General features: G+C 38.4%; 1 protein-coding gene across 11 annotated transcripts in view; it reads right to left on the reverse strand.

Moving 5' to 3' along the window:
* The window catches only part of Ktn1 (kinectin 1), a 102,166-nt gene that overhangs the window by 36,091 nt on the left and 49,097 nt on the right, over positions 1-16,978 (reverse strand). For 6 of the 11 annotated variants that reach the window (XM_075949731.1, XM_075949730.1, XM_075949727.1 and 3 more), the window contains 12 exons: positions 13,538-13,572; positions 13,039-13,129; positions 12,395-12,463; positions 11,139-11,176; positions 9,998-10,088; positions 9,797-9,865; positions 8,473-8,510; positions 7,774-7,864; positions 7,628-7,696; positions 6,940-6,977; positions 3,665-3,755; positions 1,274-1,342 (listed from right to left, as the gene is read on the reverse strand). In XM_075949731.1, the coding sequence (XP_075805846.1) occupies positions 1,274-1,342; positions 3,665-3,755; positions 6,940-6,977; positions 7,628-7,696; positions 7,774-7,864; positions 8,473-8,510; positions 9,797-9,865; positions 9,998-10,088; positions 11,139-11,176; positions 12,395-12,463; positions 13,039-13,129; positions 13,538-13,572 (789 nt within the window). The remainder of the gene's footprint in view (positions 1-1,273; positions 1,343-3,664; positions 3,756-6,939; positions 6,978-7,627; positions 7,697-7,773; positions 7,865-8,472; positions 8,511-9,796; positions 9,866-9,997; positions 10,089-11,138; positions 11,177-12,394; positions 12,464-13,038; positions 13,130-13,537; positions 13,573-16,978) is intronic. The other 5 variants (XM_075949732.1, XM_075949729.1, XM_075949728.1 and 2 more) reach the window with 1 other exon arrangement.

Genomic DNA, 16,978 nt, shown 5'->3' on the forward strand with positions numbered 1-16,978 from the left:
GGAACACTGACCAGAGTACACATGCACACGTGTGTATATTATAATGGAACTGGAACACTCATCAATGCATACACATACATACATGTTTATATAAGAGCTGTAACATTAATTAGCACACACACGTGTGTGTATATATACATACATAAAGATAGAAATATAATAGAGCAGTAAATATAATAGAGCTGGCCAGGGCACACACATACGTATTATTTTATGTGTGTGTGTGTGTGTGTGTGTGTGTGTGTGTGTGTGCGCGCGTGCGCGCGCGGGCGTGTATGTGTGTGTGTATATATATGTATATATATACATGTGTATATATACACACATTATATATTAGAGCTATAACTGGTCAGGGCACACACATACGTGTTTAATATATGTGTATGTGTGTGTGTATATATATATATTAGAACTATAACTGGTCAGGGCACACACATACGTGCATATTATTATATATAAAATAGAGCTGTAACTGATCAGGGCACAGACATACATGTGCATGTATATATATATATTATATTGTGTATGTGTCCTGACCAGTTATAGCTCATATATATAACTTATCAGGGCACACACATATGTGTATATTATTATATATAAATATAATAGAGCTGGTCAGGGCACACACATATATGTTTATTATTATATATATAAAATAGAGCTGTAATTGGTCAGGGTACACACATATGTGTATATTATAATAGAGCTGTAACACTGATTAGAACACACATACATATATATGTATATAACAGTTGGACCACTGATCAAAGCATATATGCACACATATATATTATAATAGAGTTAAACAATGATCACACATGCACATATACAGCAGAGCTAGAACACTAATCAGAGCACACATACACGCACATATGTATATAATAGAGCTAGAACACTGATCAGAGCATACACACATATAATTGAGCTGGAATACTGACCAGAGCATACATATATATGTGTACATTATTATGGAGTTGGAACACTGATCAGAGCACACAAGCACACACATGAATATAATAGAACTTGAACACTGATCAGAACACACACGCACACATATGTATATAATAGAGCTAGAACACTATTCAAAGCACACTCCCACACGCGTGCACATACAGTAGACTTGGAACACTGATCAGAGAACACACGTGTATGTATGTAATCAAGCTGGAACACTGATAGTAACATTACTTTTACTCTCCGTGAACATGTAAAAAAAAGAGTAACTGGAAACAGCTACCATATAGGAAAAGGTGAGACTTGGAATAATCCCTACCTGTTGGTGGTTCTGTTGAGTAAGCTGTTCAACTTGGGATTTAAATAATTTATTTTCATCTTGTACTTCCTATAAACAAAAATTAAACATGAATACCTAAACAGAGATTTTTATTTTTCTATAAGGCTTTAAAATGTCATACAGTCTAGGAAAACTCCAAAACAGTAACAATTTAAAAAAGATGGAAAAGTCCAAATTAAAAAGCACTACTAGCCAGGCAGTGTTGGCGCACTCCTTTAATCTCAGCACTCGGGCGGCAGAGGCAGGAGGATCTCTGTGAGTTTGAGGCCAGCCTGGTTTACAAGAGCTAGTTCCAGGACAGCTAGGGCTGTTAAACAGAGAAACCCTGTCTCGAAAAACCAAAAAAGCACAACTAAATTAAAATACAGTAACTTTATTTAGTTCTAGTCTTGGAAGGGGTATGTTTCAGTAGAATAAACTGACCCAACACCTTTGAGACTCTAGTATAGGGTGGCATGCATCTGCCAGGACAAGGTTTTCAAGCACCACACTGCAGCATCGTTGCAGGCTCTTCTGACAGACTCCAGACAGGGGCAGCGACAACCTGAGATGCCTGCTGCTACCGTTATAAAATCCCGTGTGGAGCACTGCAGTGCTGACAGATAGTTTACTGCACAGTTAGCTTCCCTTCCTAAGGTTAGAACGCTATTCTCACCACTCAGTGCGGTAAACTACATGAACTAAAATTCTACTTATTAAAAGGAAACACAAAAGTGTTCAAAATCACAAAATGAGAGTGCTTTCTTCCTGTGACTTAAAACAGGAACTGCTTATATTTTAATGTATAAACACTCTCAATTTTAGAAGAGAGGACGGGAGTCAAAGATAGTCAAACCTCACAGAATAACAAAACATTCATTTTCAATTTTTTTTTTTTTTTTTTTTTTTTTTTTTTTTTTTTGGTTTTTCGAGACAGGGTTTCTCTGTGGTTTTGGAGCCTGTCCTGGAACTAGCTCTTGTAGACCAGGCTGGTCTCGAACTCACAGAGATCCGCCTGCCTCTGCCTCCCGAGTGCTGGGATTAAAGGCGTGCGCCACCACCGCCCGGCCTCATTTTCAATTTTTAATATTATATAAAAAGATCTTAAAGTTAGGTTCTTTTTTTAAGTCATCCCAGAAGAACAATTGTGGAACAAAATTAAAAGATCAATTAACATACGCATGACTTAAACATACTAAGAAATCTCAACTTCTCTCAATCTAAAGCCATTTAAAATGATCCTTCTTTTTAGGTATGACATCATGTCTACACCTTTTGCCAATGCTGGACATGAAGGGGAAACAGTCCTGTTGGCAAGAGTGTAGCTTAAGTAAGAACACATTCAAGGAGCATTTCAGCGTGGCCTAACAAAACTGAACATCCTTAGTGAGAGAGGGCTTGTGACAGAACGGCTCCACCTAGAGCACAAACATGGACCAGGCTGCTCCAAGGTACTGCACGCTGCTACAGACTCACTGCCCCTTCAGGCTAATGTCCGTGGCTACTTTGAGTAGTAAGTACATAGAAAGTGCAAACTGAGTTTCTCTTTAAACTACTAATCGCTCTGAAAACAAAGTAAACTTGTTTAAACCATTAACACAGAATGTTACTTCTAGGAAAGTATAAGACAAATAGTATTCAAAATATGTTTGCAACAATAGCTAATGAAGGGGGCTGGAGAGATGGCTCAGTGGTAAAGAGCAATGCCTGTTCTTCCAAAGGTCCTGAGTTCAAATCCCAGCAACCACATGGTGGCTCACAACCATCTGTAATGAGGTCTGGTGCCCTCTTCTGGCCTGCAGACAGAATATTGTATACATAATAAATAAATAAATAAATAAATAAATAAATAAATAAATAAATAAATAAATAAATAAATATTAAAAACAATAGCTAATGTAGTGTACTTGTAACTAGAGAACAACCCTAAATACCCAGGTATCTTCATCAGCTGTGATTGCTTATACAGTACAAATGAACAAACTCACTAAAGGTAAAGGGCAGCTGGGCATGCTGACTCACATGCCTTTAATTCCAATACTCCTGCTCAGAGGCAAGAGGAGGACCACAAGTTAGAGGCTAGCCAGGGTTACATAGCAAGTTCAAGGCCAGGCTGAAACACTGTCTCAAAAAAAACTTTAAAAATCAAAAACTAGTGATGTAGGTAAGTATAGATGGAGCATTTGTCTTGCATGTACAAGGCCTTAGATTCCCTGGATTTGGTCAATATGAAACAAAACAAACTGTTAAAAAAAAATCAAGAAAGGCATTTCTATGAAAAGTCTTAACACTAGAACTTAAACTGAGCACTTTCTCAAAAGACAGAACCAGCCCACAACCTGAACAATCAAAGAACTCATCTACTAATTAATTTTAAGTACTCACACTTACCTGTAACAGCTTTGATTTGTTGGAAAGATCACTCTCTGTATCTTTTAATATAGCTTCTATTCTCTTAATTTCATATTCCTTTTCTTTCAACCTAGAATTTTTACAAGGACCTTATTTAGTACTGTACAAAGAAAAACCAGACTATGCTATCGTCCCTGAGAAAAAGACAGCACAATCAATGTCTACCAGCCATTTCTCTATTCTATCTACTTAGGATTTGTTTTAAAAGACAGTACTTCCAAGAGCTTTATATTTCCTCGTCCAAAACAATCTAAAACAACATACTTTATTCTAATACTTCTTAAGTAAATATGGCATTGCACAAGAGAAAAAACTAAAATGCTAAATACAAACCAGCATTTCAGCTACTTCTATTAAAAAAATGTCTTAGCCACAATTCATTAACCCTAGAAGTTAGAAAACAATCCTTGTACTAAAGATATATACATACTGTTTAATTTGATACTTTACTTCTTTCAACTTTGTAGTTTATTTCTAAAGACAGAGTGAAGGGTAGGTAGGTATACAGACACCACGGCACACACCAAAAGCCAGGAAATAACTGACAGGAAGTCAATTCTCTCCCACCGGGTGTGGGGCACGGTGCCCTGAGTGACTATGTAGCACAGTACCAAGAAGTCAGTTTCTCTCTCAACCAGAGTTTTAGCCTTGGGATCAAGCACCTTTACCCAGTGAGCCTTCCCTCACATATGTAAGGCTTCAATTTAGCCCAAGCCAATTCCAACTGCCCTTTCCATTCTAAACAACAGAGTTCTCAAAACACCTAACACCACTAAAGGATATGTCTACTTTCTCAGGGCTAGAACCTATCTTTATCCTTTTCAGTATCCTCCGTGTCTAAAGACATATGTCTTTAGACTCATCAAGTACTTTTATCCTTCATTAATTTAGAAAGTATCAAGAAATTATAGGTATTTACAAAATAATGACACAAAGGCATACATAAACAGTAAAATTTTTAAAAATGGAAAGAAAGCCAGACATATGGGTACATGAGTGCATTCAAGAGGCTGAGGTAGCTCAAGGCCAGCCTGGTCTACAAGAGCTAGTTCCAGGACAGGAACCAAAAAGCTACGGAGAAACCCTGTCTCGAAAATCAAAAAAAAAAAAAAGAGGCTGAGGTAAAAAGTACGTTCAAGGCCAGCCTGGGCTACAAAGGACACCTTGTTTCCTGAATGAAAAAGAAAGAAGGAAGAAGGTGGAGGAAGAGAAGAGGGGAGGGGAGGAATAAAAACAAAGTAAGAAAAGGGGAAAAAAGGAATGGATGGTGGAAAGGCAGGGTGAGTCTTAGATGCATTCCCCTAAGTGAAGTCAATCTAAGAAGGTCGTGTGTACTGTATGGCTCCAACCAGGTCCCTCCCTCCGGAGAAGGTAATCTACAGAGGAAGGCAGTCCGTGCATGCCAGGTTTCAAGGGAGATACTGGTTGGAGAGTGAATGGGGAGGGGAGAAGGAGGGAGGGATGGAAAGGTTAACAAGAGGGATCCTTGAAGGAGAGGAAAACTTGCCCTGCATGACACAGTGATGATGCATTGTTCTTAAACTTTTGCTGAGAGCTAATGGAAAACACAGTGTTCCGCTGCTAACAACCATAGCTTTTTGTTCAGCTGTGGTAAGGGGTATACTGCATCAATGTTGACATGTTAGTAACAGGAGGAAACGAGAGTGGTAATATGGAAACTAGACTTCTCAATCTTTTCTGGAGATCTAAAAGGGCTTCTCCCCAAATAAAGTCTATTATTTACCAAAGGAAAGGTCAAGAACCACTGTACACACCTATAGGTCCCAGAACTTAGGAGGCAGAGACAGGGAGATCGTCTAAGCCCCAGGCCACTCAATGCTACACAGTGGGACCCTGTCTTAAAAAGGTAATAACAGGGCAGGTCAAGAAAAATTAAGGATAAAAATAATCCTAAAACTATATACTTTAGTGATTATAAGAGGCCATAAATGTATCTCTAAGCTCCTACTAGCAGATGAGAGAGAAATATCCTGATAGCTACTCAGTCTATAAATACATACACAATCATGATGCCCAGAAAGCCAGTCCCTTGTATTCAAAAACACAACCTGCAATCTTCATAATCTTAAAGACACTGTTCAAAGAAGGCTCTTCTTAAACAAATGTCAATCAATGCTGACGGATATCCTGCCAAAGAAAAAGCTCTCAAAAGTAATCCTCCTCTGGCCAATGAGATGGCCCATCAACAAGTGGAGGCGCTTGACAACAAGCCTGACACCTCAATTCGATTCACAGCAACATGGTTGAGGGAGAAAACTGATTCCTGTAAATTGTCCCTGTAGCCTCCACACACGCGCCATGCCTCACAAAACCACACGTACACATACAATGAATGTTTAAAGTGATTCTCCAAAAACATGGGAACTAGTTTTAATTATTTAGTTTGTGGTGTAGTTTAAGAAAAACAACTGTGAGCTGGGCGGTGGTAGTGCACACCTATAATCTCAGCACTCGTGAGGGAGAGGCAGGCAGATCTCTGTGCATTTGAAGCCAGCCTGGTCTGCAAGAGCTAGTTCCAGGACAGGCTCCAAAGCTAGACAGGGACACCTTGTCTCAAAACAAAAACAAAAACAAAAACAAAAACAAAAACAAAAACGGAAGGAAGGAAGGAAGGAAGGAAGGAAGGAAGGAAGGAAGGAAGGAAGGAAGGAAGGAAGGAAACACTTATTGGGTGTGGTGGTGATCTACTGAGTAAGTCTGAAGCCAGCCTGGGCAACAAAGTGAGACTCTGTCTCAAAAAATAATGACTTTTGCAGGATAAAAACAATGCTATAATACTATTCTGGTATGAACACCTAAGAAGGCAGATCTCTATGATCTAAGTGGTGGTGATATTTTTATTATTCAGCATGGAACTAGCTTGACAAGACCCATGCTTCCTAAAAACAAGTACAATTATGATATGGCCACGATCAGTTATGACTAGGATTATTTCCTGATTAAATGGAAATCAACTGATTTCCTCTTTATAATAATTGAACAATTTGTTTGTGGAAAAAGTCTATATTTGCAGAAAGAATACTGGAGAAAATGGGCAAGTCTTTAGGTATTCTTAAACATTTAAAGGGTCTCTGCTTTACTACTCAGCAAGCAGGAATTTCTCTTATCTGTCTCTAGACTATAATTAATATTTGACCATGAAATCAATGACCATGAAATCAGAGACCCATAAAAATTAATTTTAAGCACATTATGGCACACCTCATCAAAATACTAGCTAAAAGCATACTCACATATTTTCAAGTTCTTCAAACCGTGGTGTTGAACACACCTAAGAAACAGATTTACCTTTTAATGTTAGCATCAAAACAAATCATCATCAAAACAAATGCATGCCGACATTATACCCAACTATAAAATAAAAATATAATCATGCTAAATTTAAGATTAGGTTGTTTATTTATCCCTTTCTATAGATTTTTGAAACAGAGCTCACTATGTAGCCCAGGCTGGCTCAAGCCCAGAGTGACTCTTCTACTTCAGCCTTCCAGGGGATGGGATCACAGGTGTGAGCCAACAAGCCTAGGAGGAATGAGTTTTCCTGATCACACTTATCTTTTAAAAAGTATTTTTTTAAACCATGTGGTGGCAGTGCAGGCCTTTAATCCCAGCACTTGGAAGGCAGAGTCAAGAGGATCTCTGAGTTGGAAGCTAGCCTGGTCTACAGAGTGAGTTCTGGGATCCTGGATTAGTGTACCGAATAAGCAGCACAGTTAAGCATAAGCCTGCAGTCTATCTGACAAAGAAAGGAGAAAGAAATGCTTACACTATTAGCTTGACAAATCAGGCAGTTAAACTTGGCTTGACAGTAATAAAAGTTAACAAGAGCAATAACACACAAACTGAGAAGATCTCCCCCCTTACTCTAGAGTGTTACATGGGATGCACACTGCTTCCCTAGCACTCTTGTTTCTACTGTACCTCTGACAAAGCAGGCAGCGCCACCTCCTGAACATGAGCCTTTAAAGATTTGTTTTCTTCTCGAAGATCCTTAAAAAGAATAGATATGAATTGATACTCAACTATCAGAGAAAGGGTTGCTCTCACTGCTATTTGCAGCTTCTCACCTGTATCCATTTTCCTCTATCTGTCAGGTCTCTGTCTTTGTCTTCTAACGCAGCCTTCATGGTGTTCACCTCTTCTTCCTTGCCTCTTAATCTGGCAAGTTATTAAGAGGGACAAGTAAAAATTTTACATGATCTTAAATACCCAGGTGTTTTTGTAGTCCACATCTACTGTACTATTGTAGAAATAAATATTTCTACAAACCATTTTAATATAAAGGAATACAAGATTTGAGATATAAAATTAAAAAGGGTAAGATAAGCAAAGTCAAGCTATCACTGAACATAGAGAATGGAGGAATTAATGGAGCTCTACTCTTATCCCACACCATCCCATCTAGGCAGTATCAGGAAATTCACACAGCTTAGCAAACCGGCTCAGGTGTCAATTCCATGGCCAGTTTTACATGGTAATTAAAATATGCAAGAAGCAACATCTCCATTTAAGGTATACTATGATTATAACTCCAAAGAATAGGGATTTTCATACCACCACCTCCTTCCCACAAAAAACTAGTAGCTGTTAAAATATGATGAGAACCAAAGACTTACAAAAAACAAAAACAAAAATCCTAAGGACTTTTGAAAAAACTCAGTATTTTCCAGAACAATAAAATCAAATTATAAAAAAGCTACAATTTTCATTAAATTTAACTTATAGAAAAGAGATATTTATAGGAAAATGAGATAAATGTTACTTACAAGTTCTGAAGCTCCTGAACTTGAGAGGTGACAGATAACTAAAACACAAAGGACAGAAAAAGCAATTCAAAATTCTTTCTCTAAACTAATCAAGCTTTATGTTGTAAATCTTTATAATGTATATACTTCAAAATATAAATTCCAAGCTAAATTGTCCATGCCAAAATTAGATGAATTTACATTTCACCTCTTCTAGTTCCAGTGACAGTTAAACTAACAAAGTAAATAATAACAGGGCAGGGCCAAAGTAACAGTGATTATTATAAATAGCAGACCTGCATAAAGAGGTTAAAGAGGTATCGCCACAGTTAAGAACATGAGTCTTCCCATCTCCACACACTTCCATGCACTATCAGAATTTTCCAGCCTGGTCCTCATGAATGTTTGCTCTACAGTGCTCTGTGTTTTCCTTAATTTCTTACTTATTTATGTATGTTATTTGTTTATGATTGAAATGTGCATGCATCCACAAATGTGCAAGAGGCAGAGGTCAACATGCTGAATCTACACTCATCTACTGTTCTTCACGTTATGTTCTGAAACAGTCTCTTTACTGAACCTGACGCTTGGATTGGTTAACCTGACTGGCCAGGGAGGTCCTAAGATCTTCCTGTTTCTATCCTCCAGCTGTGTACTGCCATGCTCAGCTTCTACAGAAAAGCTGGAGATCTGAATTCTAATCCTGTGCTGGTACAATGAGCACTTTACCCTCCCCAGCCCTGGGCTTCCTTTCTAGAAACTCACTGGCAATCTAACACTGTATCCCATTCACTCATGGCCTTGATTCAGATGTTAGCTCCTCAGAAGGAGCCTCTCATGAAGGTTCAGTCACAAAACACTATCTCCAATCCTAGCATGGGGCTTTGACAGGCTGTTGCATTAATCCAATGGATGAACAAATCATCTCTTCCACACAATCTCATCATTTTAATGAAGACTTATCAGATTAAATTTAATAAAACCCATCTACCAAGTAAAGTCTACTTCTAGAATCTCCAAGGAAACTCATTTTTTTTTTTTTTTTTGCTACATTCAGAGGATGAATACACATTCTATAACAACACATTCTGGTCCATGCAGTTTGTTTTACCAGTGTTCTGTATTTTGCATTTTTTAAACGGATTAAAATGAAACACTAATAATACAGAGAACTTGTTCTAGAAGAGGGCCTTGGTAAAAGGTTTTAAAAAGGAATATAAATAAATATACTTGTAGTAAGCTATTAAAGGGCTTTTCTGAATAGCAAGAAGAACCAAATTTAAAGTAGCTCATATATAACATAGGCACTACTGAGTCTGTCATGCTGTGGCTCTGGGATTTTTACCTGGTGAGCCTTTTCAAGCTGGGCATTTCCTATTTCTTCTTTTAGAACCTCTATTTCCTGTTTCAAAGCCTTGACAATGATAAAACAGACAAGATTGGACAATGGAAACACACTGAAGTTGACAACATATAAACACATGGAATCAAATGGTATCAACTCGAGTTGAACAGAAAGCCCAGACACTCTTCTCTCTCCTAATACCTGAACAGTTTTCTCCTTATTAGCAACTTTGAGAAGTTCAACTTCTAGAAGCTCTTCCACAGACTTGATCTGTCCATCTTTCTCATGGATCCTTAAACAAACAAATCAAATATTAACTTGACTAGAAACGGCTGAGACCCACCAACTAAGCATAGAAACAGCACCATGGCATGAGAACTCTCCAAGCCAACTCCTTCATTGAAAGTGAAACAGTACCCAACTTCACAGACAAGCAGAGAAAATACTTAACACTCCTTTCAGGAAGAATGTAATCAACATCTACTAGAAATCTGTGCATACAAGAAGATGGTGGTGTGCTTCAAAATACACAGGACACCCACCATGTGTGCCATTAAAATCCCAACACCAGGGAGGATCAAGCTCCATCCAAGGACATGGGCTTATAGGACTTTGAGCTTACTACACAATATGACATCAAAGCTGGTAGGTACCTTGCAAGGGGAACGCATGCTCGAAACTGTATCTCTGTGCAACATAAGCTCATCTGTAATAGCTTCTGCTAAACACGGAAAATTAACAATTGATGTCACATAAAAAAAGAATCAATTATGAAAATGGATTTTAAAAAGATGAAATCTTTCAATTTGGATAGCACTGCTAATCTCCCTTAGTTCACTGATAGAAATTCTAGAATGCAGGTTCAACTGAGTCAGGAGTGGTGTATACACTATCTCAGTCCTCAGAAAGGTGACAGAAAAGCAGCAGGAGTTAAGACACCAGGCCCAAGTAGTAGAGAAAACCCCGGCCAGACTGAACTAGAAAGGGAGAGGGGGTGAAAAATAGGGGGAAGTAGGGGGGAGTAATGTAGTCACTTATAGAAGATAGGTAGGTAGGTAGGCAGAGAGATAGATATGGATGGATGGATGGATGGATGGATGGATGGATGGATGGATGGATAGATAGAGATGTAATAATGTATGTCACTTATAGAAGATAGGTAGATAGGTAGGCAGAGAGATAGATATGGATGGATGGATAGATAGATAGATAGATAGATAGATAGATAGATAGATAGATAGAGATGTAATAATGTATGTCAACTATTACAAATAAATAAAACTCCATTTAATAGCACTAAGAAAATAAGTTAAAAAAAATTTATAACAATGTTATCACTTACACTCTCCTAAGCTCTTCAACTAGAGACACAAAAGAAACCTAGAAATAGAAAGATGCATAATTTAGTAACTTTTAAAATTATGAGTGAGTCAGAGAAATATACATAATCCTTAAATTTGTTATTATACAAATTCAAATCAAAAAGGAAAAAGAAAGCCCAGAAATTCTAGATTTTCTTAACATCATAATGGTAAAAGTGAGGAACATTGTGAAAATAAGGAGATTTGAGCATGGCCCAGAAAAATAATCATTAGATAAACGCTTAATTACTTAGTCATTCTAACCAGGTGAAAAAATTACACCTAAGAAATTGTCTCAATTCTTGTAGTCTTTTTGCCGTCATTAGACTTGAATTATATATGTAGTCAAAACCCTTTATTGTTGTATTAAAAAAAAAAAAAGAAAAAAAAAAGAAAATGGCCAGCAAGATGGCTCAGAGGGTAAATGCTTGTCACCCAAGCCTGATGATGTACATGAATGTGGATGGAGAGAGCACTTCCTAAGTTGTCCTGTGACCTCCACAAGCGATCCCTGGTACATTTGAACCTTCATATATCCTACAAACAGCAACACCAACAATAATAATAACTTTTTGGGGGGGCGGGCGGGGGTTTCAAGACAGGGTTTCTCTGTAGCTTTTTGGTTCCTGTCCTGGAACTAGCTCTTGTAGACCAGGCTGGCCTCAAACTCCCAGAGATCCGCCTGCCTCTGCCTCCCGAGTGCTGGAATTAAAGGCGTGCGCCACCACCACCTGGCAATAAATTTTTTTTTTAAATAAAAAAAAAGTTGGGCTGGAGGGATGGCTCAAAAGTTGAAAGCACTGGCTACTCTTTCAGAGAACCCAAGTTCAGTATCTAGCACCCACGTAGCTGCTCACAACCATCTCAAACTCCAGACCCAGGACATCTGATGCCCTCTACTGACCTCTAAGAGGCACTGCCTGCACGTGATGCATGGACACACATACAAGCAAAACACTCATATACATAAAATGTAAGTAAATTTAACTAGATAAAGAAAAAAATGAAATCCTATTTGGAGTAGTTCATAGAGTGCCTACCTAGCATGCAGACAGTTTTCAATAAACAGCAGCTTCTATTACCACTCAAGTCACTAATGATTCATTGATTAAAAGTTTAATTGAAAAATTCAGCCTTGGAAAAGAAACAACTGGGTGTTGCAATTCAAGCACCAGCTGTGCCTACTATAAGGAGAAATGTGTAGGATCAACAGTATGCATTACACAATATGAATTACCTGGTCACTCTGCTTGGCCTTTAATTCTTGAACTTCTTTCGTCAGGGTTGAGTTTTCTGTTCTTATGGCCTGTTTTAAAACCATAAGCACAACATACTTTTTTATTCTTAAAACACTTGCTAGTTCAAACTAAGCTAGTCTATTCTTCCTCTTCTACCCTTTTCCCTGTAACCTGATAGTTAGTCAACCATTCTGAAATTCAGTTATCACCACATACATTTCCACTGAAGTGCCAACACCCTCAAAGACCCAGAGTGCTATTTCTCAGCTAAGCCACAGCAGTTATAAATTCAATTACATCTTTTAATCTACTTTCCCAAAGGTCCGTGTTAATTTAGTAAGGGGCAGTGAGCACAGAGCAGTTGTACCTGACTTGCTCACCCCACAGCCAGTCGCAGACTTAGGATGTCTGCTGGTTATAATCTGAACACGGGTGCCAGAGGAACACACACACTACAAACTGTAGTGACAGCATCTATCTAACTGAGGTGGTGAATACTGCAATCATCTACCCATTTTCAGTTTCTAAAGAACTACCATTTAAATAATATGAAATTTTTCCTGAACTTGTAACATACAGCACACAATCAGAGAAACCATACTGACAAAATGACACAAGGAAAACAAGCTGGAAAATGCTTTACATTAAGCTCCTCCTCTTTCGTGGCCACCTGAATGAGTCCAGTTTCAAGTAATTCTTCTACCGTCTTTAACTTTTCATCTTTTTCTTGAATGCTGAAATTATAAATTTAAAACATATGTATGAACGACTTGATCAAGGTAAATATCATTCCTAAGTATTTTACATAGATCAGCCCCTCTGTCCCTCATTCATTATGAACTTTTCATTCTAGAAAGATTTCTGAGGATCTCAATCATGGTGTTAAGGTGGACTCCTCACCAATAATTAAAACATGCTCAGGTAATATATGGATGACAACTGCCTGAACAAGTCAATCCATATCACATGACACCCACAAACATACCATACAGTAACCCTGACTAAACCACAGTCCAGAACACCCTTTTCTACCACAAAACACAAATAGAACTTTAAGAACCTAGATTATTACAGCTAACTATTCTGTCACCACAAATTTGGAAGGAATGAGTCACTAAAGTAATGAAAAGTTAAACTCTTACCATTTTTCCATTTGTTCCATAATATCTTTATTAGGCTAAAAACAAAAACAACAAAAAGGCTTTATTCTACCAAGTTTGCATAAGATAAAATTAGTTTACAATTCACAATCCCAGAGAACCTAGACAACAAAGAGGATCCTGAAAGAGACATACATGGATCTAATCTACATGGGAAGTAGAAAAGACAAGATCTCTTGAGTAAACTGGGAGCATGGGGACCATGAGAGAGGGTAGACTGGAAAGGAAAAGGGAGAGGGAGAGGAAGAGAGGGGAGCAGAGAAAAATATATAGCTCAATAAAAATAATTTTAAAAAAGATTAATTTAGAAAAAGATTCTGTGGAAATACTTCAGGATTCTAAGTAATTCCAAAATTTAGTCCTTCTTTGAGGACTAAATTTAACAATTACAAATTTTTTAATCAAAAGAGCAGAAAAAACCATCTACGTCCAGGATACAAAAGGAGGGACGTGGCATCAGCAACTTAAGGGTAATTTTCAGTCACTAAGTGACAATGGAAAGATTTCCTCAAATATAAAAAAATTTAGGCATTTAAAGGCTAAAGTCACAAGAGACCGTTTCCTTTTTTGTTGTTGTTTTTTGGGGTTTTTTTTTGTTTGTTTGTTTGTTTGGTTGGTTTGGTTTGGTTTTTTTGAGACAGGGTTTCTCTGTAGTTTTCAGGCCTGTCCTGGAACTAGCTCTTGTAGACCAGGCTGGCCTCGAACTCCCAGAGATCCGCCTGCCTCTGCCTCCCTCGTGCTGGAATTAAAGGCATGCGCCACCACCATCAGGGGTGGCCTTTCCTTTTATCAACTGTTTTACCCCAACCAACACTGAAGTCTAACACAAATTCAATTGCATAAATCTTGTTTATAATCAGTGGGTTTTGAACAAGTAGATAGATATAATAAAAGTTACCAGACCACAACAGAGACTATATTAAAAAGTGCGTGTGCACTGCAGAAGCAGTACACAATACATCTCCTTATAAAGCATGGAAAACATGACATTAAAACTGGTCATACGCACTTGACCTTTCAGTCCTAGAACCTAGCATGTGCTCACCTACAAATGTCTGGGGTTATTAATATACGTATGGAAGCAAAGCTTTCTCCCTCCACATTCTTACCCAGGCAATTTAGTATCTGGCCAAACAGGTCTGGAGTTTTCTATCCATACCTCATTAAACAATCTCCTAATTCTGTTCATTTCCGATTTTTTAAGTCTATCTCATTATACTCATTTTCAAAAATAAAACTAATGTTCCACTGCAAAATCTGAGGCCTAAGATTCCACCTCTTCTATATTTTTACATCATTCCCTTCTTTTTGGTGCCTAAATGCAGGTCCTCATCTTTACTCATCCTGAACACAATGCCCTAAATTCTGTCTGTACTTCATAAAAATTGTTTCGTTAGCTGCAAAGGAAAGGTGTCCCAATGAGGAAAAATTGTTCCATTATGAAAAAAAGGAGAGAAGAAATTCCCAGATTACATCAGTATGATAGTGTAGAAACAACTCTGACAGGTTACTTTTTAAAAACTTAAAACTCTCATGGAAAGTCTTTAATCCGCATTTGTATCAATTAACCCCACCTTACAAAACAGACAACACTATAAAGCCCAGCTTACCTGTGCCTTAACTATTTAGTTGTCCTAGGCTCTCACTGGATCCTACTGCTTCTCTGACTCCTACCTTCAGACACCTCACTTCCATCACTGTGAGTTCTCTCACACGTAGAGTAAATGTTTGTCCATCCTTGCAATGATCTTCATGGTTACATCGGGTTCACAAGCCTTACACAATGAACAAAGCTTTTCCTAATTAGGCCCTAGCAAGTCTTTCTCTAGCCCCACCCCTATTCTCTGCACTCACACAGCATCTCTGCATGTTCCTGCTGTACACCAGCATGCTGTTGAGAGTTTTCTCCTAGCCACGGCCCCTCAATGTTCAGCAAACTCCTGGCTAAGCTGTCCCATGTTACCTTTCCACTCTTCAAATGAAATCTTACTGTAAACCTAGACACAGCTCAATAATCTAACTCACCATGCTTTTCTCCTATACACGGCTATCTGCACATTAAGTCATAGCCTCAAGCCAAGAATCAAGTTCCAAGCACCTTCAGAGCCTCAGCATAGACATAAATATCTAGTGTACACTCAACAAACACTCAATGAACTCAGCTTCCCTAATAAAATCGTAATTAGTTAAGTACGCTGGTTCTTTGGTTCAAATACTGACCAACATTTTTATTTTACTACATTCTTTATCATCCTAATCCAGTCCTATTACTTGCTCCAGCACGATAAACCTAAACCTTCAATAATTCAGTATGATCATGAATAGGTGTCAGGCAAAGAAAAGCAATTTCCCATGATTTTTACTTAGTAACCCTGATCACAACTCTTAAAAACCTTCTGGAGCAAAAATAAAGGCATGCTGCTGCTCGGCTATCACATCTGCAAGCACGCCCAGCCACCCCAGGCATTAGCTAATGAGCCGCAAATCTGCACACATTCAGCCTCCCTCTCCTCAGTGTCTGAGCACACTCCCGTACCTGGGGCTCTGGCCTTTGCCTTCCTACACCTGAAGAAACAACAACATGGCAATGTTACCAGCTTCTCCTTCAATAAGTTTAACCTCTTCCTCCAGAATAAAACCATCGGCAAGAGAGAGGGAAATCTTACATCACAAACTCGTTCTCTCTTAACTGTCATTTGGAATTCTAACTGCTGGACAGGAAGGGGGAGGTTAAAGAAAGGTGGAAATGAAAAGAAACTTAGGGACACTTTCTTTATCTCTTATTTCACAGTCAGTGAAAATAGAAAGGCGACTGCAAGTTGTTGAAGAGTAAGGCTGGAGGACGGCCCAGAAATGAGTGTGCCTGTCGCCAAGCTAATGCCCAGGTTCAACACCTGAGGCCCACATGGTGGAGAACTGATTCCTCAACTACACTGCAAGCTGTTCTCTATGTGTGCGCACTAGATACATGTTTAAAACAAATGACAAGCTGTCCTGACTTGCGAAGACAAAGGCCTCAGGCACATATTAAGTTTTAAAATAAGTATACAAGTCACTCATGGATGGGTAGAAAACATTTTTATCTGCTGAGCTATCTAGCCAGCTCCGAGAACACTTTGTACAATTATAACTTGAGGGGTTTATGTGAGAAAAAGGTGAAAGCAACACCAGGGAAGCAGCAGAGAAAAGACACCACTAGAGGTTGGCTTATGAAGCAGTGTCATTCATTAGGAAGACAGATATTGGTAAGTTAGATGACTGGGAGCGTGTGTGTGTGTGTGTGTGTGTGTGTGTACACATGTTACTTTTTAAGAATATGTGGTGTATATATTGTAAAAGGAGCATGTGTGTGCGTATTCCTTATCATCCTAATTGCTACTATATACATACGTATGTACACACGTGTACACACACATTTTAAAC

The sequence above is a fragment of the Microtus pennsylvanicus genome, chromosome 15, assembly GCF_037038515.1.
Source record: "Microtus pennsylvanicus isolate mMicPen1 chromosome 15, mMicPen1.hap1, whole genome shotgun sequence".
Classification (NCBI taxonomy): domain Eukaryota; kingdom Metazoa; phylum Chordata; class Mammalia; order Rodentia; family Cricetidae; genus Microtus; species Microtus pennsylvanicus.